The sequence below is a fragment of the Alternaria rosae genome, assembly GCF_020736505.1.
Source record: "Alternaria rosae strain MPI-PUGE-AT-0040 chromosome Unknown BKA58scaffold_1, whole genome shotgun sequence".
Classification (NCBI taxonomy): Eukaryota; Fungi; Ascomycota; class Dothideomycetes; order Pleosporales; family Pleosporaceae; genus Alternaria; species Alternaria rosae.
In genome coordinates, this window is record NW_025763570.1 from 5,434,094 (window position 1) to 5,459,550 (window position 25,457).

The 25,457-nt window shown below is 52.6% G+C and overlaps 12 protein-coding genes across 12 annotated transcripts; 10 read left to right on the plus strand and 2 right to left on the minus strand.

Annotated features, from left to right (window-relative positions):
• Positions 1-273: 273 nt before the first annotated feature.
• BKA58DRAFT_448125 (uncharacterized protein) lies at positions 274-1,426 on the plus strand (the record flags this gene model as incomplete). The annotated part of the gene is made up of 2 exons (XM_046174262.1): positions 274-464; positions 520-1,426. The coding sequence occupies 2 exons, from the start codon at positions 274-276 to the stop codon at positions 1,424-1,426; spliced, it is 1,098 nt and encodes a 365-aa protein (XP_046032249.1).
• A 558-nt stretch (positions 1,427-1,984) lies between these two features.
• Positions 1,985-3,345, plus strand: BKA58DRAFT_374976 (lactonohydrolase). Its single transcript, XM_046169383.1, has one exon. It carries the CDS (start codon positions 2,071-2,073, stop codon positions 3,235-3,237), a length of 1,167 nt encoding a protein of 388 aa, XP_046032250.1. The 5' UTR covers positions 1,985-2,070; the 3' UTR covers positions 3,238-3,345.
• Positions 3,346-3,420: 75 nt separating this feature from the next.
• BKA58DRAFT_448128 (uncharacterized protein) lies at positions 3,421-4,927 on the plus strand. The gene has a single exon (XM_046174263.1). It carries the CDS (start codon positions 3,769-3,771, stop codon positions 4,636-4,638), a length of 870 nt encoding a protein of 289 aa, XP_046032251.1. The 5' UTR covers positions 3,421-3,768; the 3' UTR covers positions 4,639-4,927.
• On the plus strand, positions 4,921-6,837 carry BKA58DRAFT_35533 (uncharacterized protein). The gene has a single exon (XM_046168637.1). The coding sequence runs from the start codon at positions 5,216-5,218 to the stop codon at positions 6,374-6,376; it is 1,161 nt and encodes a 386-aa protein (XP_046032252.1). The 5' UTR covers positions 4,921-5,215; the 3' UTR covers positions 6,377-6,837.
• Positions 6,838-8,212: 1,375 nt separating this feature from the next.
• BKA58DRAFT_35536 (kinase-like domain-containing protein) lies at positions 8,213-10,605 on the plus strand. Its single transcript, XM_046168639.1, has 4 exons — positions 8,213-8,869; positions 8,977-9,021; positions 9,104-9,348; positions 9,400-10,605. The coding sequence occupies exons 1-4, from the start codon at positions 8,336-8,338 to the stop codon at positions 10,523-10,525; spliced, it is 1,950 nt and encodes a 649-aa protein (XP_046032253.1). The 5' UTR covers positions 8,213-8,335; the 3' UTR covers positions 10,526-10,605.
• Positions 10,606-11,853: 1,248 nt separating this feature from the next.
• Positions 11,854-13,161, plus strand: BKA58DRAFT_465203 (uncharacterized protein; the record flags this gene model as incomplete). The annotated part of the gene is made up of 1 exon (XM_046174950.1): positions 11,854-13,161. The coding sequence occupies one exon, from the start codon at positions 11,854-11,856 to the stop codon at positions 13,159-13,161; it is 1,308 nt and encodes a 435-aa protein (XP_046032254.1).
• Positions 13,162-13,554: 393 nt separating this feature from the next.
• BKA58DRAFT_35620 (Metallo-dependent phosphatase-like protein) lies at positions 13,555-14,870 on the plus strand. Its single transcript, XM_046168654.1, has 2 exons — positions 13,555-14,714; positions 14,817-14,870. The coding sequence occupies exon 1, from the start codon at positions 13,657-13,659 to the stop codon at positions 14,641-14,643; it is 987 nt and encodes a 328-aa protein (XP_046032255.1). The 5' UTR covers positions 13,555-13,656; the 3' UTR covers positions 14,644-14,714; positions 14,817-14,870.
• A 555-nt stretch (positions 14,871-15,425) lies between these two features.
• BKA58DRAFT_435118 (necrosis-and ethylene-inducing protein-like protein 1 precursor) lies at positions 15,426-16,192 on the plus strand (the record flags this gene model as incomplete). The annotated part of the gene is made up of 2 exons (XM_046173312.1): positions 15,426-15,649; positions 15,709-16,192. 2 exons carry the CDS (start codon positions 15,426-15,428, stop codon positions 16,190-16,192), a joined length of 708 nt encoding a protein of 235 aa, XP_046032256.1.
• Positions 16,193-16,493: 301 nt separating this feature from the next.
• Positions 16,494-18,044, minus strand: BKA58DRAFT_35683 (uncharacterized protein). The gene is made up of 2 exons (XM_046168667.1): positions 17,886-18,044; positions 16,494-17,791 (listed from the first exon to the last, which is right to left on the minus strand). Exon 2 carries the CDS (start codon positions 17,777-17,779, stop codon positions 16,628-16,630), a length of 1,152 nt encoding a protein of 383 aa, XP_046032257.1. The 5' UTR covers positions 17,780-17,791; positions 17,886-18,044; the 3' UTR covers positions 16,494-16,627.
• Positions 18,045-18,465: 421 nt separating this feature from the next.
• On the plus strand, positions 18,466-20,021 carry BKA58DRAFT_305172 (uncharacterized protein; the record flags this gene model as incomplete). The annotated part of the gene is made up of 2 exons (XM_046167048.1): positions 18,466-18,771; positions 18,840-20,021. The coding sequence occupies 2 exons, from the start codon at positions 18,466-18,468 to the stop codon at positions 20,019-20,021; spliced, it is 1,488 nt and encodes a 495-aa protein (XP_046032258.1).
• A 285-nt stretch (positions 20,022-20,306) lies between these two features.
• BKA58DRAFT_448146 (uncharacterized protein) lies at positions 20,307-22,281 on the plus strand (the record flags this gene model as incomplete). Its single annotated transcript, XM_046174264.1, has 2 exons — positions 20,307-20,322; positions 20,614-22,281. The coding sequence occupies 2 exons, from the start codon at positions 20,307-20,309 to the stop codon at positions 21,945-21,947; spliced, it is 1,350 nt and encodes a 449-aa protein (XP_046032259.1). The 3' UTR covers positions 21,948-22,281.
• On the minus strand, positions 21,889-24,097 carry BKA58DRAFT_448150 (uncharacterized protein; the record flags this gene model as incomplete). The annotated part of the gene is made up of 5 exons (XM_046174265.1): positions 21,889-22,941; positions 23,039-23,178; positions 23,234-23,555; positions 23,603-23,979; positions 24,033-24,097. The coding sequence occupies 5 exons, from the start codon at positions 24,095-24,097 to the stop codon at positions 22,244-22,246; spliced, it is 1,602 nt and encodes a 533-aa protein (XP_046032260.1). The 3' UTR covers positions 21,889-22,243.
• Between the last annotated feature and the right edge of the window lie 1,360 nt (positions 24,098-25,457).

The following is a 25,457-nucleotide window of genomic DNA, read 5'->3' on the forward strand; positions in this document are numbered from 1 at the left end:
CCCTCGTTTATTTGTTCTGGTGAACTCACGTCAGAACTTCACGTACTCGGCAATAATCCAACCGCGGTGAAAGGCGCGTGCTGGTACCTTCGCGAATTTGACAATAGAGCCGAAGGCAATACTAGCTTTGGAACTGCTGCGTTTCACTTCACGTCAACTACCTAATCAGCTATAGACTATTACGACTTTCGTCAGACAACTGCCCACCCTTCTTCTCCTCCACAGAACATCACCGAGACTCAACTACACCACTGCATTTCAAATTCAGGCAGCATGGGTGTCTCCACCAGCGTCACGCTCGCCGATCTGCTCAGCACTCGATGTGTGCCTATCCAAGTTGCTATAATGGCCTCGCTGGGCCCGTTAGAGACCATCGCTCTGATGTTGACAAGCAAGACCATCAACAAGAGTATTAACGAGAAGCTCCTAAGTGGAACGTTCAACATCGACGCTACACTAAAGCCGTTCTTCCAGGAACACTCTTATCGGCGGCCATTTCGCCTACTGCTTCTTCGCCAGGCTTCCTCGTTTCGACTGTATCTATCTATATGTCGGCCAAGAGGTCGATGCTATGATCCGATATCTGAAAGTTGAAGGTTACGTACGAGATGCAACCGACGCAGAGGAGGGCCCCATTCGATACCGCGACGAAGAGGTGGTATCAGATAGGATATATGAGAAAAATGGACCTGAGGGCCGCAAGCTGAAAGTTATGATTATCGGCATACAGATCCAGTCCCTTACACATATGGTCTTGCGAGATGCGTATGCGACAGAAGCGCTAACATTCATCGCCTGGAACAAGGCATACCATCTGTTGCCTTATACCTCATTCATCAAGAGGGAGATGTATCTGCTGCGTGGAATCAAAGAGACAGACCCATATGATCTGAAACTTTACAGCGTACGCGGTATGAAAGTCAAGAGCGCGCATTGGAATGCACACAACGAGATACGCCCCACAGATTGCCAACTGCTCACTCGGCTTCGACGTGTAGGAGATGAACATACCTGGGTGATGCCTCTAGACACAGAGTGTGTTACACCATCGTCTGTTCCAGACTCCGTTCTTGAGGCCCCCACGTTTCGTCTTAGCCTGCCGGAGTGGGACAGTAATTTTACCCTCTCCTACGAGATGGACATTTGCACCGAGCTTCGCCATCCATTACTGCGACATACATACTCGACTACGAAGTTCAATGTCGGAATCAAGACACTGTACTCCGAGAAATCAGTCCAGCTCTACAACCGACTAAGCGAGGCGACTGCGATTGAGTTGACGAAGATGGATGAAGACGAGCGGCCCGCTGAGTACGTTTATTTGGTGAACGGCTCGGGCATAGCGTGCTCAATGAGAGAGTTCGTTCGACCAGAAGATTGGTGCTATTTCGATGAAGAGATTAAAGCGTACCTGATGGCTGCGTAGAAAGAGCAAGTAAGATTGGAAGAAGAAGAAGAAAAGGCATTAAGGCTAGACCATAGATCGGCGAAGCGAGCAAGGCAATCTTGAAAGGCGGCCTGCAAAACACGGGAATGCAGGATAGTCAGGTCGGAATGTGGGGATGAGTAGATGTTCACGGCTGTAGCAACATACCACTTTACATGGAATCCGATGTAGAAGTTCGGCTTTTGATGGTGCAATCGCGGTCGTAATGATGTCATGGTTCGCGTGTTTCGAAGATCACCAAAAAGCTCGGGTCTGCCCTCAACATGAAGATCTCAGCCTTTCGATAGTGCATGGCTTGGGCGACACCAGCAATAAGCTTTCACAAGCGAGCGCGATGTTCTATTAGTACGAACGTGTGGAGTGAACATGTGTGCGGCGTGCATACAACACCTGGGGAAGTTGCCGACCAGCAGTCACCGGAGCAAACGCCGCGGCAATATATACGACACTCCCCTCGAGTCAAGCAACCGAGCCAAGCATATAGCCAAGATCTGCATTTCACCGACCATATCTCCGTCGACTATGAACGAGCATCGCATCGGCAACTTGGCGGGTAAGTGACGTTGCAAAGATCATGGCCTGGGACCGTGAGGTGTCCGGCGCGACGATCAGTGGAGAGGTATATGAAAGATGGATGCGCAGGCGCTGGTAGTTTGCAGGCCTCCATCTTCAGTATCGCCACGAAAATCATGTCGAGCATCATCCCCGTGGACCTTCTATCATATGCGACGGATCCGTCGTACCTGAACAGCATCGTAACCACCAATGCTTCGAATCCAGATATCATCAACCTCCTCGCATACGATGAAAGCTTTGCATCTGTAATCGGCGAAAACGCAATAGGACGACTGCTGGAAACTCTTGATTGGGATGCTTTCCATGAGGCTGGTGTCTACAACAAAGACACAAACAAGCTTTACGTGACGAGTAGCTGGGCTGGAGACCTGAACAACCCCATCAACGTTACCGTCATCGATCTCGCAGACAACTACTCAATCAACTCCACGCGGATTCCAGGTGTCGCCGAGGCCAACGGCGCAACATCCTACTATCCACCCGGCACCCAAACCAACGGCTCAACACCGTCACGAGTACTATACTGCGACCAAGGCGACTTCGTCAACCCAGCAGGTCTTGTCTCCGTGGACCCCGTAACAGGCGAATCCGAACTCATCCTATCAAACTTCCTCGGCCGAAACTTCACATCACCCAACGACATTCGCCAACACCCCGTAACAGGCGATCTCTGGTTCACCGACCCAGACTACGCATACGTTCAAGGATTCCGCCCTGAGCCTAGCCTCCCGAAGCAGGTCTACCGCTTCAGCCCATCCACAGGCCAAATTGCTGTCGTAGCAGACGACTTCGTTGAACCCAATGGCCTTGAATTCAGCCCCGACTACAAAACACTCTACGTCTCCGACACGGGTGCCGCGGGGTACAGTCTAAACGTCACACGACCAGCCACACTCTACGCATTCGACATCACACACGACGCAAAGCGACTAACCGGCCGCCGCACATTTGCCTACTCCGATAACGGCATCCCCGACGGTCTGCACACAGATACCGAGGGTAATGTATGGGCTGGATGTGGAGATGGTATTCACGTTTGGAATCCCAAAGGCACGCTGATTGGAAAGATTTGGGTTGGTGTTACGACGGCGAACTTTGCCTTCTTGCCCGGTGCGGTGATGGTGTTTAGCAATAAGCAGCTGTGGATTGTGGAGAATATCAAGGCGGTGGGGAGGGAGGTTGCTAAGGACTTTGGGTTGTCGAGCCATTACTGAGATGGGAGACGTTTTTGCGGCAAACTACACGTTTGGCTGCGATGCTCATTGCAGCCATCATAACAAAAGAAAGAAAAGCACACTATATGGTGTTTATACAAGTTGCGCAAGCAGCAATCATATTACACGGCGCTGCATATAATCCTTCTTCTTACGCTCCATGGCAATGTCTACAAAGCTATACTCCAGTCTTTGTACTTTTAGTATACACGAATTCAACGAATAACGAACAAAAACCTCCATATTCACTTAATGAATTATACAAAGGACAGAATCTATATGAGGGGGTGGTGAATGCCACCGCGAAGTCATTGGACATTTCATCAAGATGGGAAACACGTGTGAAAGGTCTGGCTCCGGCTGTGGTGAACTGCTATCACGCTCGCAACCTCTCACCCTTGGAGTATTTCAAGGCTCGCTACCGAGGCTCTCGTTACGGTGTAAACTTCCACCACAACTAACACCAGATCTTGTGGCACCACTGGATCTGACCAAATTCAAAAACAATCCTTCCGTACGGCACAACACAAGATGCCTACACAGTCAATACCCCAATGCTCTGACCCCGATATGAGGGCGCCTACTCTACAAGACTATCTTCGGCAAAACGGAGGCACTCAACCAAAGTCGGCTTTACATGTGTCACCGATAAGCAGCAGCGACATGACTCTGCAATTCAAGAATGTCGACGAGGCCCGAGCCTGCCATGCCGAACGCAGCATGAGCTGGCATCCACCTAGGAAGGACTCGACAATCCCTCGAGACGATGGTCAGCGTAAATCCTACGTCCGCCGCTTGAGAACAGCAATGCTGGGTATTCCTCTCACGTTGGAGACCGCCAAATTCTTCGCCACGCGATGGAGACATTCAACCAGGAGCAACCAGCCACCTTACCATCTCCGCGATATGTGGACAGTATGCGAGGAGCTGGTCGGAATTGCTGAACGCCTCCACAACAATGGCCCAAGAACGCTATTAATATACGACCCTGGTGCCTTGATAAAGGCGGCTATATCCAAACGGATGACATTTCGTAAGCGCATCAATTCGATGATTGACCACTTGTTGATGTCGAAGAACGCTGTCGACTGCTTGATGAGGGGCGAGCAGCGGATCATGTTTGTCGCGTGTACTGGTCGGATTCTCAGGAAGAGATCCAAAGCTTTACATACAGCGACGATACAGACTCTCGATGAAGGCAATATCGCTCCACTGGTTCCGTCTGTTCCTGCGAAACAGCCGCGTAAACGATCGGCTGATGCTGCTCAATTGGGAGACAGTATAGATAGACCGACGAAGCGTTCGAGAGGGCTTGCAGCGCTTCGGAGTCCTGAATTACCGGAGAATTATTTTGAAGAATTAGGAAGGGAGTATTCTGTTGGCGCATCAGCCTTGCTATGATTAGATTGTTATTTAGTCAGCGCGCATTTCTGGCCTCGATGAGGAATAACTTTATTAAAAGAAGTATACACATAGCTACCTTGAGTGAGAAACATTTATATTGACACAAGACTAGTTGCGAGCATTACAAAAACCTCGTCTTAGCAGTGTTAGACCTGCCGAGGTCTTCAGAATTCTAGAAGTAAAAAGCAGGGACTCGCTTATCGTACGCTAGCGTCAACACCCCCTTGCACGGCCAAAGATCGGTCTGGCCAGGCACGACCGACACAAATCTCTCGCCTTCTGTCAACCAACAGTCACGATAACGTACCCACCCGCATACCCAATTACCCACAATGGCTTTCCTCCGATCTTTCAATTCTGGCATGAGTATACGTGACATACGCAACTGACCCACAGCCCGCGCGACGTTAGCCATCTGCCCTCTATTAGACAAAGAGGGGTGTAGTCTCTTCACCGTATACTCCGTGGACTCGACGATAGTATTGCTTTTTGACTCCCAAAGGAGCTTCAACTCGTCCACACGATTCACTCATCTGCCGCTTGCCGTGCTGCTAATCCCATCGACACTGCTACAATGGACGCCACCGAAAGCGACTCGTCCATTCCTATAGCCAGTGACTCGGTCTTCAGCATCTCACGCCCTTCTTCCGCCTCCTCGATACACCCGACCGATACGCCGAACGACAAAGCGAGCGATCCCCCAGCGGGCGCACCGATATCTCCCCTCTTCCAAGTCCGACATACACCCACCGCCGGCCGTGCAGTTTTTGCTACGCAGGATATACCACAAGGCACAATAGTGTGGCGCTCAGAAGATCTTTCCCTCTCAGTTCTGCTACGCGAATACCGACGTGAGGTGTGTGGGCAATGTTTCGGATACGATTACGGGCGGGATCTGGATATACGGGATAAGACGGTTGGGTTTGCTTTCTGCTCGGAAACATGCCAGGAGAAGTGGCGGGAAGAGAACGGCGAGGTCGGAGTTCAGGCATGGACTGCGGTCGAGACTCTCGTCAAGAAGCGGAGCAAGGAGGATAGCGACATGGTGGACACCGACTTACCACGCCCACAGGTCAAGGAAATTCAGCAGGCGTGGGAGAATGTCGGTACACAAGCGGCGCTGATACGGGCTGCACGAGAGAGCGAACAGGCAGCCGGAGTTACTGTCACCAAGCAGCACAAGAAGGCCGTGCAAAAGGCATTACAGCAGAACATCACACCCGACGTGATGAGCTTCTGCGTCAGTGGCCTGGTCTGGCGGTCTCTCCACCCCGACCAATGGGAACGGGTGGAGGCGCTTGCAGACGACAAGACCCCGTACCACAGCTCCGACGACCTTGGCGCCTTTACAAGAACCTACCTGCACCTCCTCGCTATCCTGCCGCTTCCGCTGCTCCCGCTAGTTACGGCGGAATCGCTCATCACGCTCTCGTCCCGTGATTCGCACAATTCCTTCGGCATCCGCTCCCTTGAGGATGACGGCTCGGAGTTCTTTGGATACGGGTGCTGGCCTGCTGCGAGCTACTTCAATCACTCGTGCGGGCCGAACATCGAGAAGAGGAGGGAGGGCAGGACGTGGTTCTTTAAGGCTGGGAAGGATATTCAGGCCGGGCAGGAGCTGTGCATCACGTATCTTAGTGGGGAGGAGAGGAAGCTGAGTCGCGGGAAGAGGATGTTGAGGCTGAAGAAGACGTGGGGATTTGATTGTGGGTGTGTGAGGTGTGAGGCGTTATAAGTGAAAGTAGTGCAATAAATGGTGCGAATAGATTGAAAGTTACAGGTGTCACAGCCAGGCAAACACATGTTCTATATGCCTGACATTGTACATGCTCTATTATTAACTTTGGTTTGCCCGTAAGATGTGGAGAGATTGGGTGCGTCAGCTATGTGTGGACTCGATTGCGTTTCAGAGCGCTGCCAAGTGCGGGATGTTGCTGTCTCCGTGCCGGCCGTACCCTGATCTTCTCACGGCTACCGGCTCACTAGTGACATTGAGCGCATACGGCAAACCTTCTTTCACGCACGCATTTGTCGCATTGCTCATTCCAACGTTGACTTGACATGACGCTGTTTTTCTTGGTGTGACAGGGCGGCCAGCATGTGTTGCCATCCGCGCTTGGCCACGTTCATTAGTCATGCCACGAGGGTCCAGATGATTCCCACGAGGATATCGTGGGAAAGGGTCTATTAGTTATCAGATCCAAATATGACAAACTGAACTCCGGGATCTTTACCGGCCCAGTCCTATGTCAGTCCCCATGTCAGCTCCGCTCACAACCCTGCGAACGCGCAATGATAGATGGGCGGTCCGACTCCCATGCGTCAAGACCTTGGATTTGGGCCGACATGGCCGGCACGACCGAGACTAGAGCTACATACATTATTGAAAAGGTCTCGTGGCCTGCCCAATGCGATCTACATGGATATGTCTGGACGCCGTAAGCGGCACATATGTTTCAGCCCAGACGTCGAGAGAGGGCGAAATTGACGTCTTCAATGAAGTTCCCCACTAGACGGTGACGTAACGGATCCTCCGCGCTAGCTGGACCCTGCAGGCTGCTAGGCCGTTGGAAACGCGAAGAGCGAGAAATTAGAACTGCGGGCGCGCTGGGAGGACGCATGCGCCATGAGATTGCCATATCTCAATCCTGACGGGGGAAGGGGCATCACGGGCGCCGCCCTGGTCTTATATGCGGTCATTGGGCTGCGTTCAGGCCGTCTCGGGACCCTCTTCCAAGGTCGGAGTGAGGTTTGCATGCAGCGTGGCGTCGGCGGCAGCGTCCCTAGCGAGCCTCTCAGCCTCTAGATGGAGCCAGGCTCGACTTTGCGAGTCTACTGGCAACTGGGAGGAGGCTGCCGGAGATTCCGCGGGCGTCAGCGTCTGCCACTATTGCTGAAGAGTATTCGCGCGGAGTAGCGCAATGGCCTCGTCCAAGCAAAAGACAAATAATCTAGAGACGATACATAGAGTTCGGTTTCCTCTTCCTTTCTACTACTGCAACACCTGCCGCCGTTACTCGCCTGTCCTGCCATATCACGACCCCATCGCGATTTAATCCTTCAGCTCTAAACGCCCTCAAACTCAACCCTTGCTCGTACTAGCGGAAGCCACGAGATCTCCCAGACGGGACGCGGAACAGAAACGAGCGTCATACCTCCACCGAGTCAATCACCAATAGACAGAAACGCAGACGATCATCGAGATCGAATCCCTACATGCAGTCCAAGAACACTTCTCCCCGCGGAGGACGTAAGAAGATGGGCCTCCCAGTCATCGAGGTACGATACATTTCGATATACTCCAGAGATATTTCTTCTCTGCACGATGCACAACTAGAAGCTTCGCGAGGCGCCACGGGCAGCAGCACGCATCATATCGTGTGCGTGTGGTGCAGCTTGTTTGGCGATGATGTAGCCTGCAGCGTCATGAAGCCCGTGCGCCAATGACGCAACGTCGCTCCTCTCTTGTTCCGGCTTCACTCCATCCTTCGTCCATGCATGACCTTCTTTCCAACCAGAGTTTCTCCCTGACCTCCCCCTCACTACACGAGTATTCCCGCCGTTCTACCGCCCGTCTACTCTCTGCCCCAACAAACGGCTGCACCCGCTTGTTTTTTGCTTCTCTCCATTGCAGCCTCCTCGACCCCGCTATTGACGGGCTTTGTAATACATCTCCCGCGTCCAGACACTAAACATGGCGGCGATACAGAATTTTAAGAACTTCCTGCGCCATGGCAAGCAGGCCCGCCAGAACGCGGAGCCCACGACCAATGTCTCCAATGTCCACGCCCAGTCGCAACATCAACGGTACAACCAGCACCCCGACCCCGTACATCATGGCATCTCGGAGCCGGTATTGGACCACAAGCCGCTGCAGAACCACGCTGCCCCCCATGGCGACTACTCCGTCGGCGCTGGCGCTGGCGACAACCGCAACATTGCCGCCCAAGCAGGCGACGCAGCAGCGCACGCCGCCGGTAGGGACCACAAGAAGCAGGCCGCTGCCAAGAACGCAGGTGTCGACCCCCAGGTACTCGAGCGCATCGTCGCAGAGGAGCGCGAGGCCAAGGGCAAGCTGCCTAGATATCCCGGCCTCGAGCGATGGACCCTCCTCGAGAAGATGGGCGACGGCGCCTTCAGCAACGTTTACCGCGCTCGAGACACGACCGGCCAATGGGACGAGGTTGCCATCAAGGTCGTCCGCAAGTTCGAGATGAACTCACAGCAGGTTAGTATTACCCCTCCCTGCCCTCCTTGCCCATTTCTTAGTCACCCCTATCCTACACGTTGAACAGTTGGGTGTTTTTGGACGTTACCAACGCGAGGCCGGTGTAGGACAAGCATGTGCATCCGGACTTCAAGACGCCAAAAGCAGCCGAGGTGCGATAATATAACCCCCGATGCTCGACTCAGCATCCCCCTTCACGACGGGCTTAAAGGGCAGACACTAACTGCCCTATAGAGAGCGAACATCCTCAAGGAAGTACAGATTATGCGCCAGCTCGACCATCCCAACATTGTCAAGCTCATCGACTTCTCCGAGTCGCGGCAGTACTACTACATTGTGCTTGAGCTGTGCCCCGGAGGCGAGCTGTTCCACCAAATCGTCCGTCTGACGTACTTTTCCGAGGACCTATCCCGCCACACCATCATCCAGGTGGCCAAGGCACTGCAATATCTGCACGAGGAGGCAGGTGTTGTCCACCGGTACGATCTTTGGTCACGATGCCAAGCATAGTCACTGACGTCATATCACAGAGACATCAAACCCGAGAACCTTCTCTTCTACCCCACACCATTCATCCCTACCCGCAACCCAAAGCCACGGGGACCAGATGATGAAGACAAGGCCGACGAGGGCGAGTTCGTCAAGGGCAAGGGCGCCGGTGGTATTGGCCTTATCAAGATTGCCGATTTCGGTCTGAGCAAGGTCATCTGGGATACGCAGACTATGACACCGTGTGGTACCGTCGGTTACACCGCCCCTGAGATCGTCAAAGATGAGCGCTACTCCAAGTCCGTCGACATGTGGGCGCTGGGATGTGTGCTCTACACGCTGCTCTGCGGTTTCCCTCCGTTCTACGACGAGTCTATCCAGACTCTCACGGAGAAGGTCGCACGCGGCCAGTACACTTTCCTGTCGCCCTGGTGGGACGACATCTCCAAGTCTGCACAGGATCTCGTCTCCCATCTGCTAACCGTCGACCCCGAGAAGCGCTACGACATTAACCAGTTCCTCAACCACCCATGGATACGTGAAGCAGACGAGCCCACATACTCCGCCTACGACGCCCCACCGCTCGCCACACCCGCCGCTAAGAAGGAGCGCCTTCAGCCAGATTTCTCCCACCTCGAGTCGCCGGGTGCTCGCCGCATGGACTTCCGTTCGCCTGGAGCGGTCAACTTGCGAGAAGTGTTCGATGTCAGTTACGCTGTGCACCGACAAGAAGAAGAGGGCAAGCGGAAGAAGCAGTTCAAGCAGGGCTACCGCGGCGCGAACGCTATGAACTCGCTCAACGCTCTTGATGAGGGTGAGGATGACGACGAGTACGCTGCCGAGTCCGCACCATACGATCCAGCGTCGCAACATCCCCCCGCAAAGCTTCCCAAGTCTCAAGGTGCCGATGTATCCGGCATGGAGCAGAAGATGCGCAACACCACACTGTCCGCCGCCGCCCAAGCTCGCCAGCAACAGCAAGCACAACCGAGACAGCAAGAACGTGGCTACGGCCAACACTCCCCAGCTGTTGCGGCTGCGGCTAAGCGCCAAGTCAGGAACAAGGGTGCGTTTGAGCTCAACATGGACAGCTCGACATTACTCGGCCGCCGCAACAAGAAGGGTCCCGAGCCCAGCGGCCTGAGGAACAACATCTCCGTCCAATGACAATCCTCGCTTGCGAAAGATTGGTGAGATGTGGATGAGAACTGTGTCATGATGGCGTTTCTGCGTTTCCTTAATCACTCTTTCCCTGCCCTTTCCCCGGTTCTTTCCACGAATTTTGGTTATATCATGTACGCGAGCTTTGTTTGTGTGTTTCTCCTCTCATGGCATGGCTTTACGGTCTCTTGTGTCTGTCCCCCGGTATGATGGGAGCGTATGACATGAGGCAGGAGAAGAGAGAGGTTTAGGCATAGTATATGAAGCTTTTGGCATGGCGATGGATGGATTATAGTAACATCCGATGTGGCGTGGTCGTCCATGTAGCATGAATGATAATGTTTGAAAATAACTTTCCGCTCTCTCGTGTACGTAGTATGATGATGGCGTATGTCTCACTTCTTCTTTCCATACTTCGCCAACCACACAGCCGCCTGTTCCTGCGCGCTGAGTGGGGGAGGCCTATCACCCAGGAATGCTTGCGCTTGCTCGCTCAAAGTAGCCCCAGATGCCTGCGCGTTCTTCAATCTACCGACACCAGCACCGAATTCCTCTTTCTTGTCTTCGTCAACCTTCTTGCGCTTCTTGTTTCGCTCCTCTTCTGCTTGTTTGTATTCTTCAAGCTCCTTGTCTCTGGCAGCGAGGTCGGGTTTGAGACTCGCGATTTCTTCTTTCGCGTCATGTAGTTCTTGCTGAGAGCGGATGAGATTAGGTTTGAGGTAGCGCTCACGCGCTTCGGCGTTCTCGGCGCGAGTTTGCACTGTGGAGGGTGGGGATGCCATTGCCAAGGATTAGGATGATGATGGCAGGTGGTGTAGTAATGATGATGGTGATGATGGTATGTGGTCTTGAGCAACGGAAGATGTTGGAGAAGTAAAGACGTTGTAGCCGTTTGAAAAGAACTTAGAGGGTGACGTCTTGTGACCATCGAGAACTTTGGTAAAGACGCTAGAGAAATTGACAGTTCATCTTCACCTTCGCCGTGAGTGTTGATGATAAGACACAAAAACACGGGTCACCGCCCAACTCACCTTCCATACTGACTACAGCCGTGAAGGATTTGACCAAATGAGGAAGGAGCCATTGCAGCAACATCAAAGGAACCGCAGTGTTTTCATAGATTGCTTGTGACGTGTCATTGCGTTTTCAGCTGCGTGACTGAATATTGACTACACGTAGAAGTCGACGTTTTCATTCAATATCGTGCATGTGAAGTCGGCTTCCGGACCTAATAGCGAGACATAAAAACCATCATGGGCGCCCCTATCCTCCTGATTCTCTCGCTTTATATCTACTCATAAGTATATTCTTACATCAACAACCATCTCAGAACCATGACTTCCCTGATCGACCTTCTCAGTCCCCGGTATGCACCCATCCAACGCGTTCTCCTCGATCATCTAAATCCGGGCGCTATCGCAAGGCTCACCTGCACCTGCAAGGCCTTCGGCTGTTTGTGGCCAACGCTGATGGCTTCTGACTACAACATCAACTACAAACTTCGGCATTTCTTCAAAGACCCTCGGGAATTCCGGTCCGTTCAAGGAGAATGCGGCGCTTTTCTGGAAGACTGCTTCCAATCGTTCAACGCTATTGGCTGCTTAAGCTTCATTGTGCGCTCGAAACTCGAGTGTACGCGATTAATTGTAGCGGTTGAAGCCACCCGTAGGGCACCGCTAGTGGATTACCTGGCTTCTGACGGCTTTGTGCATTATGATCCATTTCCACAGGAACCACACCTGAGTGAGGGTCTTTACTGCACAGAAAAGCTAGGTGTTGACGGCGAATTGAGGCATGTGGAGCTTCGCTACTGGGACACTAACCAATTAGATGTGCATATGCTCTGCCGTCGAGAGACCCATAAGTTGCGCTTCCTGACGTGGAACAAAGCATATACGATATTCCCTTACGAGACCTTTGTCAAAGAGACGTGTCATCTGACGGAACCTGACGACAAGAGACTTGAGTATTACGTATACAATGCACAGTGCCTAGGGAACGACGAGAAAAATTGCATGACTGACGGAGTACTGGGCGTGGAAATGGATGGACCAAGCAATATATTTCGCAGGATAGGAGACTCGCGGACCTGGATACTCGATCTCGACACTGCCGGTGTCGCAGTACCTGAGACGCCTGACACCATACTTGAGTCTTCCAGTTTCGAGCTTCGACGTTGCTCTTCACCGTTTATATACAGGGCTTTCAACGAGTCGCTGGGCATCAAGGATAAATATCCGAGATATGATCAGCTATATGAGAATCTCAGCCACGCAGTCCTCAAGTATCGGTACCTGATACCACCGGGCACTGGCCATTCGGTGATGAACAAGAAATGCGACGCTATTCTCAAGAAGTTGGATCGCTTGACACGACTTGAGCTGAAGAAGATTCCGGAAGCAGAGCGGCCGTTGGCATATTACGAATTTGAGAGCGGAGAACTGAGAGCCACCTACATGCGAGATGCTTTCACGCTACAGGCATTTACGCTCCCAACCACATGGACGTTCTACGACGAGGAGATTCTTGCGGATTTGGATGATGCATGGGAGAGTCGCGACGAGGTTTGGGTCGAGGATGAAGCGGAGGGAGTGCCCCGAGCGACTAGATGGACGTTGATGGCTCAGTTGATGCGGCTTTAAGCTATGAGTTAGCATATTGAAGTTCTGAATCAATTATTGCGCGCGATGCTTCCAAGTATCGGCGATGTTCATAATTCGTGTGCGTAGTTCTTTCGATCAAATGTAGTGTACCATGTCAGCTTTGCGGTAGTGAAACTCTAAAGCCAGCGTACCTATGTATCGTGCAGTCTACTTGCGACCTCAACCGGTAGACCGCGGGGACCCGGTCTCACGAGGATACACGACTGCTATACGTATGTTGGATGAAAGAAGTTTGAGCGAATAGGTGATACTTGATAAATGAGCAAATGCATCACTCCTGCGCTGATACGAAGCCTGACGTCTTACTGGTCTGTGCGAATCGATAATAATAGCCCGTCGAAACGGCGGACACGCGTCGGAACATACTATGATGTAGTTTACTTTTTACAACACGCCCCTTTGCAACATTGTCACTATATAACCTCTATCAAGGGGCGTCGCTAAAGAGTAGTCAACCGTCGTCGCATCGCCACCATGGACCCTCTTCTCGCCGCCGCCGAAGCCGCAGCCGCCGCCGACACAACGTCAACCCCGCCAAGCTCCCCACCTTCCGCCGAGACCCCCCCAGAGAGCCGCCTCTGGGGTATCAGCGACATCCACCTCTCCTTCAAGGGCAATCGCGACGCTCTCGAGAAGCTCCTGCCGCACCCACACGATGACCTCATACTGTGCGGAGATGTCGGCGAGTCGGCAGAGCACTGTCGGCTAGCCTTCACCAAGGTCAAAGAATGCTTCCGGCAAGTGTTCTGGGTGCCAGGGAATCACGAGCTGTACACGCTGCCCTCGGAGAAAGAGCATGGCGCGAGGGGCGAGGCGAAATACATGGAGTGCGTTGCGATTGCGCGCGAGTACGGCATAATCACACCAGAAGATCCATACACGCTGTGGGAGGGCGAAGGAGGTCCATGTCTGATTGCGCCCATCTTCACGCTATATGACTACAGCTTCAGGCCTAGTCATGTCAAGCTAGAGGATGCGCTGGAGTGGGCGCGAGAGAAAGACATAGAAGCGACCGACGAGCACCTCCTGCATCCCGACCCCTACTCGTCGCGTATCGAATGGTGCAATGCGCTTCTCGAGAAGACGGAGAAGAAGCTCGCAGCGGCTGTCGCATCGCACCCAGATATCCCGTTGATCATAGTAGGCCACTGGCCGCTGCGCGAAGACCTCGTGAAGCTATTCAGAGTGCCGCGCTTCTCACTCTGGTGCGGCACAAAGAAGACCGAAGACTGGCACAACAAGTACAACGCAAAGGTTGTCGTCTCTGGCCATCTGCACATCAGGCGAACAGACTGGATAGATAATACGCGCTTTGAAGAGGTCAGCCTGGGCTACCCACGGCAATGGCACGACTGTCAAGAGCGAGGCCTCGACATCAACGACCTGCTGCGCGAGCTAATGCCAGGCGCGGAGACACCACCAAAAGACCGGCGCAATACGGTCTGGAGGCAGTTCGGATGATTGACTGCATTGCGAGATACAATCTAATCTTCGATACCCGAGATCATGCTTTGTATCCCCCGTGACTGCAGGTACGTCTAACTAGTCCAATCACTCCACGCCAATTCCTCACGTTCGGCAGCCCACGAGCATGAATCCACGAATCTAATGCATCTCTCGTTTTGTTTCTCCAGACTGCAGCATGTCACATTCACCTCCCCTGCACCTGCCTGATGCGGACTCGGCCTAGTCTCGGCCAAGCACCAATGGCTCGGACGCGATCAGCCACGCGCTTTATCCTTATTCGCCGGCATGCAACCGTCGTGGTTCTCAATCTAGTCGATCGACATCCTGCGTTGCCTTTCACGCACGTTTACTCCGAGCGTAGAATATGCAACGCCTGAATCGTCCCGTGCCGGACGCCGATGCGCTGCAGGTACCCCAGCGACAACGTCGGAAACGTTGTTATGCGTCCAAGGGAGCTGGATAAACGGCCAATTGCTAGCGGTATATGAGGGCATGTGCGCTGTTTGTGTGCTTCCCACGGTTCTGCTCGTATCGCGCTTTTGCTAGTCTGTATCGTGAACTTCCCCATTGGAATATCGAGAGACTCGAGTACTCAGTGAGCACGATATCGGGAAGAGCCGTACGATACTGGAACAACGCCGGAGCCATCATATAAAACTACCAGCAGCCGCCATTCTTTGAAGAGCAAGCCAGTCTCTCGGTTCAACGACATTGTCACTCGCTTGACACACCTCGTCATTCATTCCTATTTCCATTCGCTTTGAGCGAAAGTCAAAATGTTCAACATCGCCGTCCAGCTTCTTGCAGCAGCGAGCGTCGTCCTCGCCTCCCCTGTCAACCTCCAAAGCCGTGCTGTCATCGCCCATGATGCCGTTGTTGGCTTCCCCGAGACCGTCCCATCTGGCATCGTAGGACAGCTTATGCTGAAATACAAGCCCTACCTCAAGGTCGAAAATGGCTGCGTTCCCTTCCCTGCCGTCAACGCCGCAGGTGACACAGGGTAAATTTCCCATCCACATCCCTATCCAAAAAAAACCCCCCCGTTCTAACCCCCTCCAGCGGTGGCCTCCAACCCTCCGGCTCCTCAAACGGCATGTGCAGTTCCTCCCCTGGCCAAGTCTACGCCCGCGCCACCGCCCACAACGGCGCCTACGCCATCATGTACTCCTGGTACATGCCCAAAGACAGTCCAGGCCCCGGCCTCGGCCATCGCCACGACTGGGAAAACATCGTCGTCTGGCTCTCCGCTCAGTCCACCACTGCTACCATCCGTGGGGTCGCCATTTCTGCTCACGGCGACTACGACAAAGTTACCAACCCCAGTCTTACCGGTACCAGGCCCAGGATTGGGTATAGGTCTATTTTCCCGGTCAACCACCAGTTGATTGAGACGACGACGCAGGGTGGAGAGCAGCCACTTATTGCGTGGGATAGTATGACGGCTGCGGCGAGGAGTGCGATTGAGAATACGGACTTTGGTGCTGCGACTCCATCTTTCCGTGACAGCAACTTTGGCAACTACCTCGATGAGGCTTTCATTTGAGGAATAGGCGTAAACAGCAGTGTCTAGCATAGCATGCCCGAATCCTACACATTCGACTGAAGTTGTGCATTTGTCTTGTTTGACAGCGTGATGATCAGATGTGGTTTTATCATTTGCTCTCCGCCACACAAGTCTGAAATCCGATTCACGTCTAGCAGATTCACACATTCATCCTCCTTCCAGCAAACTCATGGCAAACTGCTCACTTCTTTCCACATTCTGCACTTGAAGCGAACTCCTTATCAACCGAGTGAGAACGACTGCCAAGATACCATTGTCATTACGAACTATTCAAACTCATAGACCGTATCTATCTACCCGTGCGACAACTGAAGGTGCGCCGAGCCCCACAGCATAGAATATGGAGGGTATACGGGCCGAACACAAGCCCCATCCGTATCAGCACGCCACACGCATGAACCACCGCCTCACGGCTCAAGCCGAATACCCAGGAGGAGGACCCGCCGGCGCCGTGTACTCCGGCGGCGGAGCCTCACCAGCAGGCGGTGCAAATCCTCCCGTACCCACATTCTGCTGCTGCCCACCAAGCACCCTCCTAAACGCCTCTTCACGTGCCTGCTGCAGTTCCAAGCGCGCATGTTGTAGCTTCGCCTTTGCCTGATCGACCTCGCCTTGCAGTCCCTTCTCCTGCGCTTCACGCTGTCTAATAATCTCCCCGCACTTGTTCCCCGCACGGTCAACCTGTGCAATAGACTGCTTAACCTGATCGTGCATCTGCATGTCTGAGAAAATATTGTCAAACACGACGTCGCTCCATATACTACCCATAGCGATATTGAGTTGACCCAGCCCAGGTATTTCAGGCGCAACCTGCTTGACCTGCTGTTGTAGCATGCGGACTTGTTGGATGGAGCTCTCGGCACGCTCGAGGTAATTCCGCTTCTGCATACTGGCCATTGTGCCTCCGCCAAACATGTCGTATTGCGACATGCCGTATGCGCCATCGAGGTGTTCGCGGGCGGCAGACAGCTTGACAGACGTCTGCCCGAGGAGGAAGAGGATGTGGCGTTCGCGCTCGAGGCGTTGGGTGAGGTCTTGGACGTGGGCGTGCGCAGCGTCGCAGGCATCTTCTTTGCGGTCTTCGTCGGGGAACTCAGGTGTGTGGCCCGCGAAGATGGAATTGTAGAGCGCGTCGAGGTCGGCTTGGAGCGCGTTGTGGCGTTGGGCTTGCGAGGAGATTTCGTTCTTGCGTGTCTCGGCTTCGGCGCGGAGTTGTTTGGCGTAGGCAAGTTCGTCTTCGGCGCTCTTTTGCTCTTGGATTGCGTCGAAATACTCCTTTTCTTCTTTTGCTGCTTTCTCGGCGAACTTCTCCTTCTTTCCGCTGGCCTTGTGGGCGAAGCGACGGAAGTGCGAGTCGCGGTACTTTTCATGGTCCTTCAGCTCGCTGGCTGTCTTTTGCTTGAGGTCGTTGACGCGCTTCCTGATGTTATTGATTTGCGCATCGAGGTCCGCGATGTAGGCGTTCTGCTGCTTGAGCTGTGACGGCGCTGAGTCTGTATCCTCGAGGCCACGAAGCAATACCTCGTTCTTGTGGGCTGCCAGCTGGATCTTGTTGTGAATTGACATGGTGGAGCTTTTCTGCAAGGGAAGTTTGTGAGTTGTAACAAGGCGTGATACGATTGGGAAGTAGCCTGATGGCTATATATCTAGGTAGCAGCTAAGCACAGCCTACCTCTTCGACTCCTTACGGCAAAAGATCATGATTGTACTTGCTTGGCAGTCGGCCTGACGGCACAAATATATGGCCATTCCTTAGGCTATTGGGCGCCTGATTTCCGAACCGAAATGTTGTCCTCGTCGTGGCTGGTGGTGTTGAAGCGGGGCAGGCAGGTTCCTACGTCACAAGGAGCGAGCCTTGGCGTCCAATGCGGCCTAGTCGTGGCGCAGACGGCTGAGCCTCAATACACTAAGAGCGCGTGGCAACGGCTATCACGTATCTTGTGTATTCCTATCGTGCCGGATCCGGGGTGAGCTGTGAGGCATTTGCAGACATCAGGACCAGATGGTGAGGGGCAAGTTTAGGTGGAGAAGTATGGATGGCAAGTATAGCCGGCGTTCCTCAAGACGGAAGGAGGTGCCTAAGGACACCGCACCGTTGCTCAAAGCCCCACCTCTGACGCCGTGGCACAACTTCGGGTGTTTGGTACAGCATCGGATAACCTCAAAAGCTCAACAGCATCAAAAGAAGAGCTTCCTCTTCATTGCACGCATAACCATTAAACGCCAGCACGCAAACAAGCAGGTCATCCAACATGACTACCGAGAAGCTCCAGACATACTCGCAGAAGCCCCGCGTTTTCATCTTGTCTGACATCTCGAATGAACCCGATGATGCCGAGTCGCTGTGCCGGTATCTGCTGTATTCCAATGAATTCGAGACGGAGGGTCTTGTAGCTTGCACTAGTACATGGATGAAGAACAAAGTGCACCCGGAAGACATGGAGAAGATTATTGACGCATATGCCGATGCCGTCGACAACTTGAACAAACATGTACACCCGAACTGGCAGTATCCAACGGCAGAACATATGCGTGGGTTGATTCGCAGGGGCGCCGAGGTATGTTCCGTTTGCTAGATACAAGCTTATGCAGCACGTCACGTGTGGATAGTGCTGATGGTGTTCAGACTTACGGAATGTCAGCTGTTGGCACAGATATCCTGCTATCTCCAGGCGGGCAGCTGCTGTACGATCGAATCGTCGCGCCCTCCACCCAGCCATTATGGATCCTTTGCTGGGGTGGAACAAATACACTCGCCTCAGCATTGCTCAAAGTAGACGACGACTTCGAACCTGAAGACTCCAAGCGCTTACTCTCACGTCTACGCGTTTATGCCATCTCCGACCAAGATGACACGGGTGCATGGATCCGCAACAACTTCCCAGACGTATTCTACATTGCTTCCATTCACGGCTGGAATCAGTATGGTTTGGCAGCGTGGACCGGCATCTCTGGCGACAAGTACTACGGCTTCGATGAAGGTGGACCAGACTTCACCAAGATGGAAAAGAGCTGGATCAAAGAGAACATTCAGATCGGGCCACTCGGAAAGGCGTATCCTGACTACCTATTCATCCCGGAAGGAGATACCCCGACATTCCTTTACCTCATCCAAAACGGTCTGGGTGTACCTGACTGCCCCAACTACGGGTCGTGGGGAGGTCGCTACGGGCGAACTGACATCAGCACCGAAGGGTTGAACAGCAATCACTTCAGCGATGTAGTGGATAGAGTCAAAGTTGGCGACAGGACGTACACATCCAACCATGCGACTATCTGGCGCTGGCGCGATGCTTTCCAAAACGACTTTGCCGCGCGCATCAAGTGGAGCATGGAGCCTGATTTCACAAAAGCAAACCATCACCCAGTCATCAACATCAGTGGATTCAAGGGCTTAGCGCCGGTCCAAATCACCGCGGAGGCCGGATCAAAGGTTACCCTCGACGCCTCCGCTACATACGATCCCGATGGCGGTAAGCTCACTTTCAAGTGGTGGCATTATCGAGAACCCACAGCGACGCAGTGGTTGGTTTATAGCGAGGTTGCGCAACTTGTGATCAAGAAGCTGGACGATGAGGGCAGGAAGGTTGAGGTAAGGCTTCCGCCTCCGGAAAAATGCGCGGTCGAGCTCATGAGCAAGAAGCCGGTTGCCCAAGGTCAATTGCTTCATCTCATACTTGAGGTGACGGATAATGGCACGCCGCCTCTGACGAGCTACCGGAGAGTGTTGATCCAGGCGACCAACAAGGATCTGAAGGGAGGTGGAAGGGGAGCTGGTTCTATTGGCGACGCGATGAAGAAAGCGTAACCTCTTCTAAGAGAAATATAGCCGCATTCCGATCGGTTTGATCACAGCCAATGAAGCAATACATCCATGTCGATGTGGTCGCGAAACACCTGGGATCGTGTGAGCTTTGGGCGACTAATTTGACATCCGGGTAACATGCGCGACACTGCAGCACGCGTCAAAACCACAAAAGACTGAACCAACAGCGTGGGTGTGTGGGTTGCTCTCAAAAACGCGGTGCGTTCATAGCGTACTGCAGACCGGGATTTGGTAGATGAAAGACCCTGGCGCCAGGCCGCTGACGTCATGACACCCTGGCGCAGCGACTTACAATCGCCAGTGACAGCCATCGGTCTTGTTACTGATGAGTTCCGCCGAACGCAGAAGGGATAACCCTACATGCTGTAGAAACTACGTCTCGCGTTCCCGTGCTCAAAACAGGTTGTCGGCTGGCCACACACGTGTAACCACGGCGATCTCGTCGATCGTGCATGACGTAGCGTATTCGCACTTGAGCTGTCATACTAGCATTGACCCGTCAAACCAGCCTCCTGTCTAGACTTTACAATGACATTGTCCGAATTGCATTAAGAGGAAACACCACCAAAACAAGCACAACAGAAATCGAAATCGACGCCTGCAAACTCACCGAACCAAAATATGGGAGAAATTCACGTTGGCGGCGGCCAGTGCAACGTCCCCGAACATGAGATCAAGCAGAATGCAGGTGTGTCGGCGAGTATGGCGCTGCAGGCTGGACAGAAAGCATGGGAGTTGAGGCAAGCTGCGCATGGCGCGAGCGACGCGAAAGCAAGAGAAGAAATTCTGGCGAAAGCGATTAATAAAGAGATTGAAGCAGAGTCGTTTGGAAAGGCGGCAAAGTACACGCAGTCAGGTGCTTTCCAGGGACTGGCCGCTGGTGCCGGATTGGGGGTGCAGCCGGGCGTGACCATTGGAAAGCTGACCGGTGCCCTCGTTGGTGGCACGGTGTCTACAGTGACTGGACTGCTTGGTGGTGGTATTGGATCGGTTTACGGTGCCATGAACGGCCCAATGTGGGATCTGGGAGAGATGGCAAGTCAGGGTGTCCAAGGTGTCGTTGGTGACTTCCTCCCCGATGTCAAGTCGACGCCATCGCAGAAGAAGGCTTTGGAGAAGATGGTCATGCAAACCAAGGATACGCAGGCACCATCTAAAGAAGAGCTGGAACAGATGAAGAATGACGCACCGGATATGATGCCGCAGTCATGGTCCCAGTCCGCGAAAGACATGACTGCTTGGAGACCAAGCATGCCGTCAGCAGTCAAAACCGCGGGAGCTGGAATCGCGGGAATGGGAGCCGCCATGAACCCTTGGGGAGGTGGAGGTCAGCAACAGCAACAACAAGGCACATCACAACCCAAGCAACAACCCCAAAAGCAAACCCAACAGGCATCGAGTCAACCAAAACAGCAGTCTAAGCCCCAGGCCCAGAAAGCTCCTCAATCGAAGCCGCAGCAACCGAAGACAAACGGGACGCAACCCGCAAAGCAAGAAAAGCCCCAATCCAATGACTCCCCCAAAGAACCATCGAAACCCCGTTCCCAACGACCACCAACGACCCGCGGCCCCGCAAACCCCCAATCATCAACCCAATCCACCCCACCCTCTCAACAAAAGCAGACACCGAATACACAACAAACGTCTACCAAGTCCTTATCACAGAAATCCCAATCCACGGCGAACAAATCTGCGAATGGATCTGCTCAGCCTAAAAGGGTGTCGTTCAGCGATAACAAAGAGAACAATGCTCCGGCTGCTGCGGAGAAGCCGAAGAGGAAACCGAGGAAGCTGGGGCAGCAGGGTGTTGGTAATGCTGGTAGTGGTGGAGGTGGTAGTGGGAACGGGGGTGCGGCGAAGAAGGCGCCGAGGAAGTTGGAGTCTAGGAAACCTGCTGCGGCTGCGTAGATGATGGATTTTGTAGAGAAAGGGGGAGAGGGGGTGTAGTTTGCTGAAGAGAGGGAAATATGATGCGATGGAGTGTTATGTGATCACGAGTTTTTGGAAAGGCAGTGGTAATGCATGGTGGATTCGGAGCCGTTGGCGACTTGCATGTTTGTTGGATACTAGACTTGTTGAGCACATGTTGTTATGTTCAGATTTTGTACAAATGTAATTTAGTGAGCGATAACTGTGTCTTGAGACATCCGTACATATAACGACTTTGGGTGGACTATCCCAAACTCTCATGTAACTACCATCCTTCAAGCGTATAAACAGCCTTCAACCGGCTTCTGGACTGCTTTGTCGCTAAAAGAACAGTGTCCAACTTGATCCTTGGTACCCTCGATCGTGACACCCCACTTCAACGGACGCTCGACAACATCGTCTAGACCCTCAACCTTTCCACCATATCTGTGCTTTATATGACATGCCGCACTGATAACCGCACTATTCGTGCCTCCGAGTGGCATGTCCGTCGGATATTTACAGAATCCGGCGATAGTCAAACAGGCTGCGACTAAGAGACATCCCATAATGATTGCGGCAAGTAGCGCCGAGTCTGAAAACCCTAGACCGGTCAGAGAACCTGAAGCTCCCTCGTGATGGAACCAGTCTCGCAGCGTCGGCTCTAGCACGCCATTTTTGTAAACAGCAATGGGTGCGATGAACAATGTCTGCGAAATGAACCAATGCAGTAAGATGCTGGCGACGATAAGCGGGAGGCTGAATTTGTACGGTAGAGAAAGGAAGTACGTAGAGCGCTGGGTAGAAGCTGGGAAGGTGACGCGAAGTGCAGCTCGTTTATGTACGTAGCTCGCCCATTCGCGGTTCGCGAGCATCGTCGTAAAAAGCCCGTTGTAGGTGATGTATACAAGCGATATGACCACCTGAGGCGCATTGGCCACAAGAACGTAGGGTATCAGGGATTTGGAACCGAGGTATACATCGAGGATAAAACCTGATACGGCCAGAGTTAGCACTTTGTAACATGAGCAGGCTGGAGGGTTGCAAATTGGTGCAGAGAGTCCAAATGAATTCACTTGATGTGAACTTACGGAAACTAACGTTCCCAAAGCCATTCCACCGGCAAATTTGGTCGACTTTGAACTCGGAGGCACCTGGATCTGTGCACGTTACCCAGCGACGGTCAATGCTGCTGTAAAAGTATAGGGCTGTAGCTATGATCATGGAGTATCTAGAGTGAGTTAGAATCTGTGTTGTACTAAGAAGAGTCAGGTGCGTGGTCTCACACAAAAAGCAAACAAAACCAGCGCTTGCCGCTGACAACACTGTACCAGCGAACATTATTGCCGGGCTGGTGATGATATAACCTCCGCGCTTCCGATATCTTATCGTGAATAGTCATGAGACAGCAATCTTGAGTTGAAATGTCAGGTGTCAGGATGAATGTCTGGATCGCGTCGCCGACCGTAACGATCGTTTCGTCATTCATCCACCCAAGTATCATGAGCATGAGAGTAGTCGTCAGGATGTTGCACGCGATGACAATATACAAGATGCTCTGGTTGAGCTGTACCTGGCATCGCTCGGGTGAATATTCACTCAAACAATCTGCAAAATTTGAGTGAGGTACGTAATCCACAGCCTGATGAACTTACATAAGAGATGAGAAACAAATTTTGGGCCGAACCACATCTCGGTAATGTTCATACCGTAGGCCAACAGTGAGCTGTTGCCGATTGCACCCCCTGTCTCTTCTGAGTAGTTTGTTGCCATAACAGGGAAGCCGTTACCAGCCCTTATGAAGGCCGTCTGGTAGCGATGAATGCACACAGTGGCAGAAATGTTTTGGAACGGAGTCGCGCTCAAATTCTGCTTTTCCAGAAATGTGTCCTGTAGAGCCTGGAAGTGGGGACGGTACTCATCATCACCATCCTCGAGCTTCCATCCTCCCCTCGTGCTGAGGAAAGATTCATTTATCATCGTCATGTCGACGGCGTTCGTTGCTGTTGTCTGAAATACAACTGAATTGTACCTTGCTATGTTAGATACATCTCAACTTTGGTATACTAAGCGAATTATCCTTACAGTAAATGCAAAGGTAGGCTGCTCACAGCAAGCAATAACCAGACAGCTAGCCTTCTCTTGCTCATGTTGGGTAGATTTCTTAGACTTAAGACTCCTACATCTAGCGACTTGCCCTTCTTGTGGGCTTTATTAATTTCTTCTCTTGTAGGTGCTACAAGTCGTTGTAAACAATAATTGGACGCAACCAACAAGGAACTGCTTAGTATGTTGATGAGTAGTTGTAGACTTGTTGTTAACCGTGATGAAAAGACGCAGTTGCCTGCATATATCGTAGCGATCCCGTCGTGTGGTTTACCGGCCGCAGCAGCTACTATGGCGCATATAATGTTGAAAAGCAAGACCAGCGATGAGCCAATAATGGCGAGAACAAAGCCGCCGCGCCAGCCGCTGAATCTGGCTTGCCGTTTGTAGATTGATAAGAGGCTGAAAGTAACTGAAGAAACAAGGGTACTTGGGGAGTACTTCATCTTGGAATACAGTACCAGCGCTTACAGAATGATAGTTGAACGGCAATGGGCCGTTATGTATCCGTTTCTCGTCCAGCGTACGCATGCACTGCAGCCAACACAGCCCTCGTGAACCAAATATGGAACGATTTTAAGAAAGACCATGCATCCGAAAGTAAGCAGTTGCTGCATTGAGTACCCATGTTATTACGCATACGCCATAACCAAGGAGAAAGCTGAACACCCTGGAGCCTACATTGACGCTAGGGTTTCTAATTTGCGTCTTTGATCCCAGTGTAGTCTTCAGACCTGTTCGGTGTTTTCCTTGCATAAAGTGCTCACACAATCCGTGGGGGCGAAGCCTGGAGCAGTTCCTCGAAACGATGTGGAACTGATGAGGACAAGGTTCGTGATAGGTGGCTCTCGACATTATCTTATCAGAGCACGGGCGCATGACGGCAGGTCAAAAGCCTTGGAAGTCATCGACCAAGACCCAATACTTCTACACTACACTGTTGTTGCATCTCTTCAATTGCGTTGACGTTGCGCGAACCGTACCTTTGGGTTCGGTACACCGAGCACTGCCCGGGCCCGGGGTAATTCACCCAGCCAATGGGATGTTTCGCAGGAGCAACACACGTAAGCCGGCCTGCTACCTGGATAAGTTTCGAACGTATCAATGCCGTGAAACTGCTCACCAGGAGATTTTGCCACATGCAAGGCAATAGGGGAAAAGTTTAGAGATTCGACGTAGGTTTGTGTGAATACCAAATCGGCAGGCTTTAACCGAATTAATTGGCAATGCAGCCTTCCCTCGCCATTCAAGTGCAAAGTTTCATTCTCCCATCTCTCGTTCTAGGTACTAGCAGCAGCACGTGATTGTGGTGTACCTTGGTTGTTGGGATAAGATCTTACTGAGATCTATGGTTGCGATAGACTGAAGCCAAGGCTTACATTCGACACGTGATTCCCTCGCTAG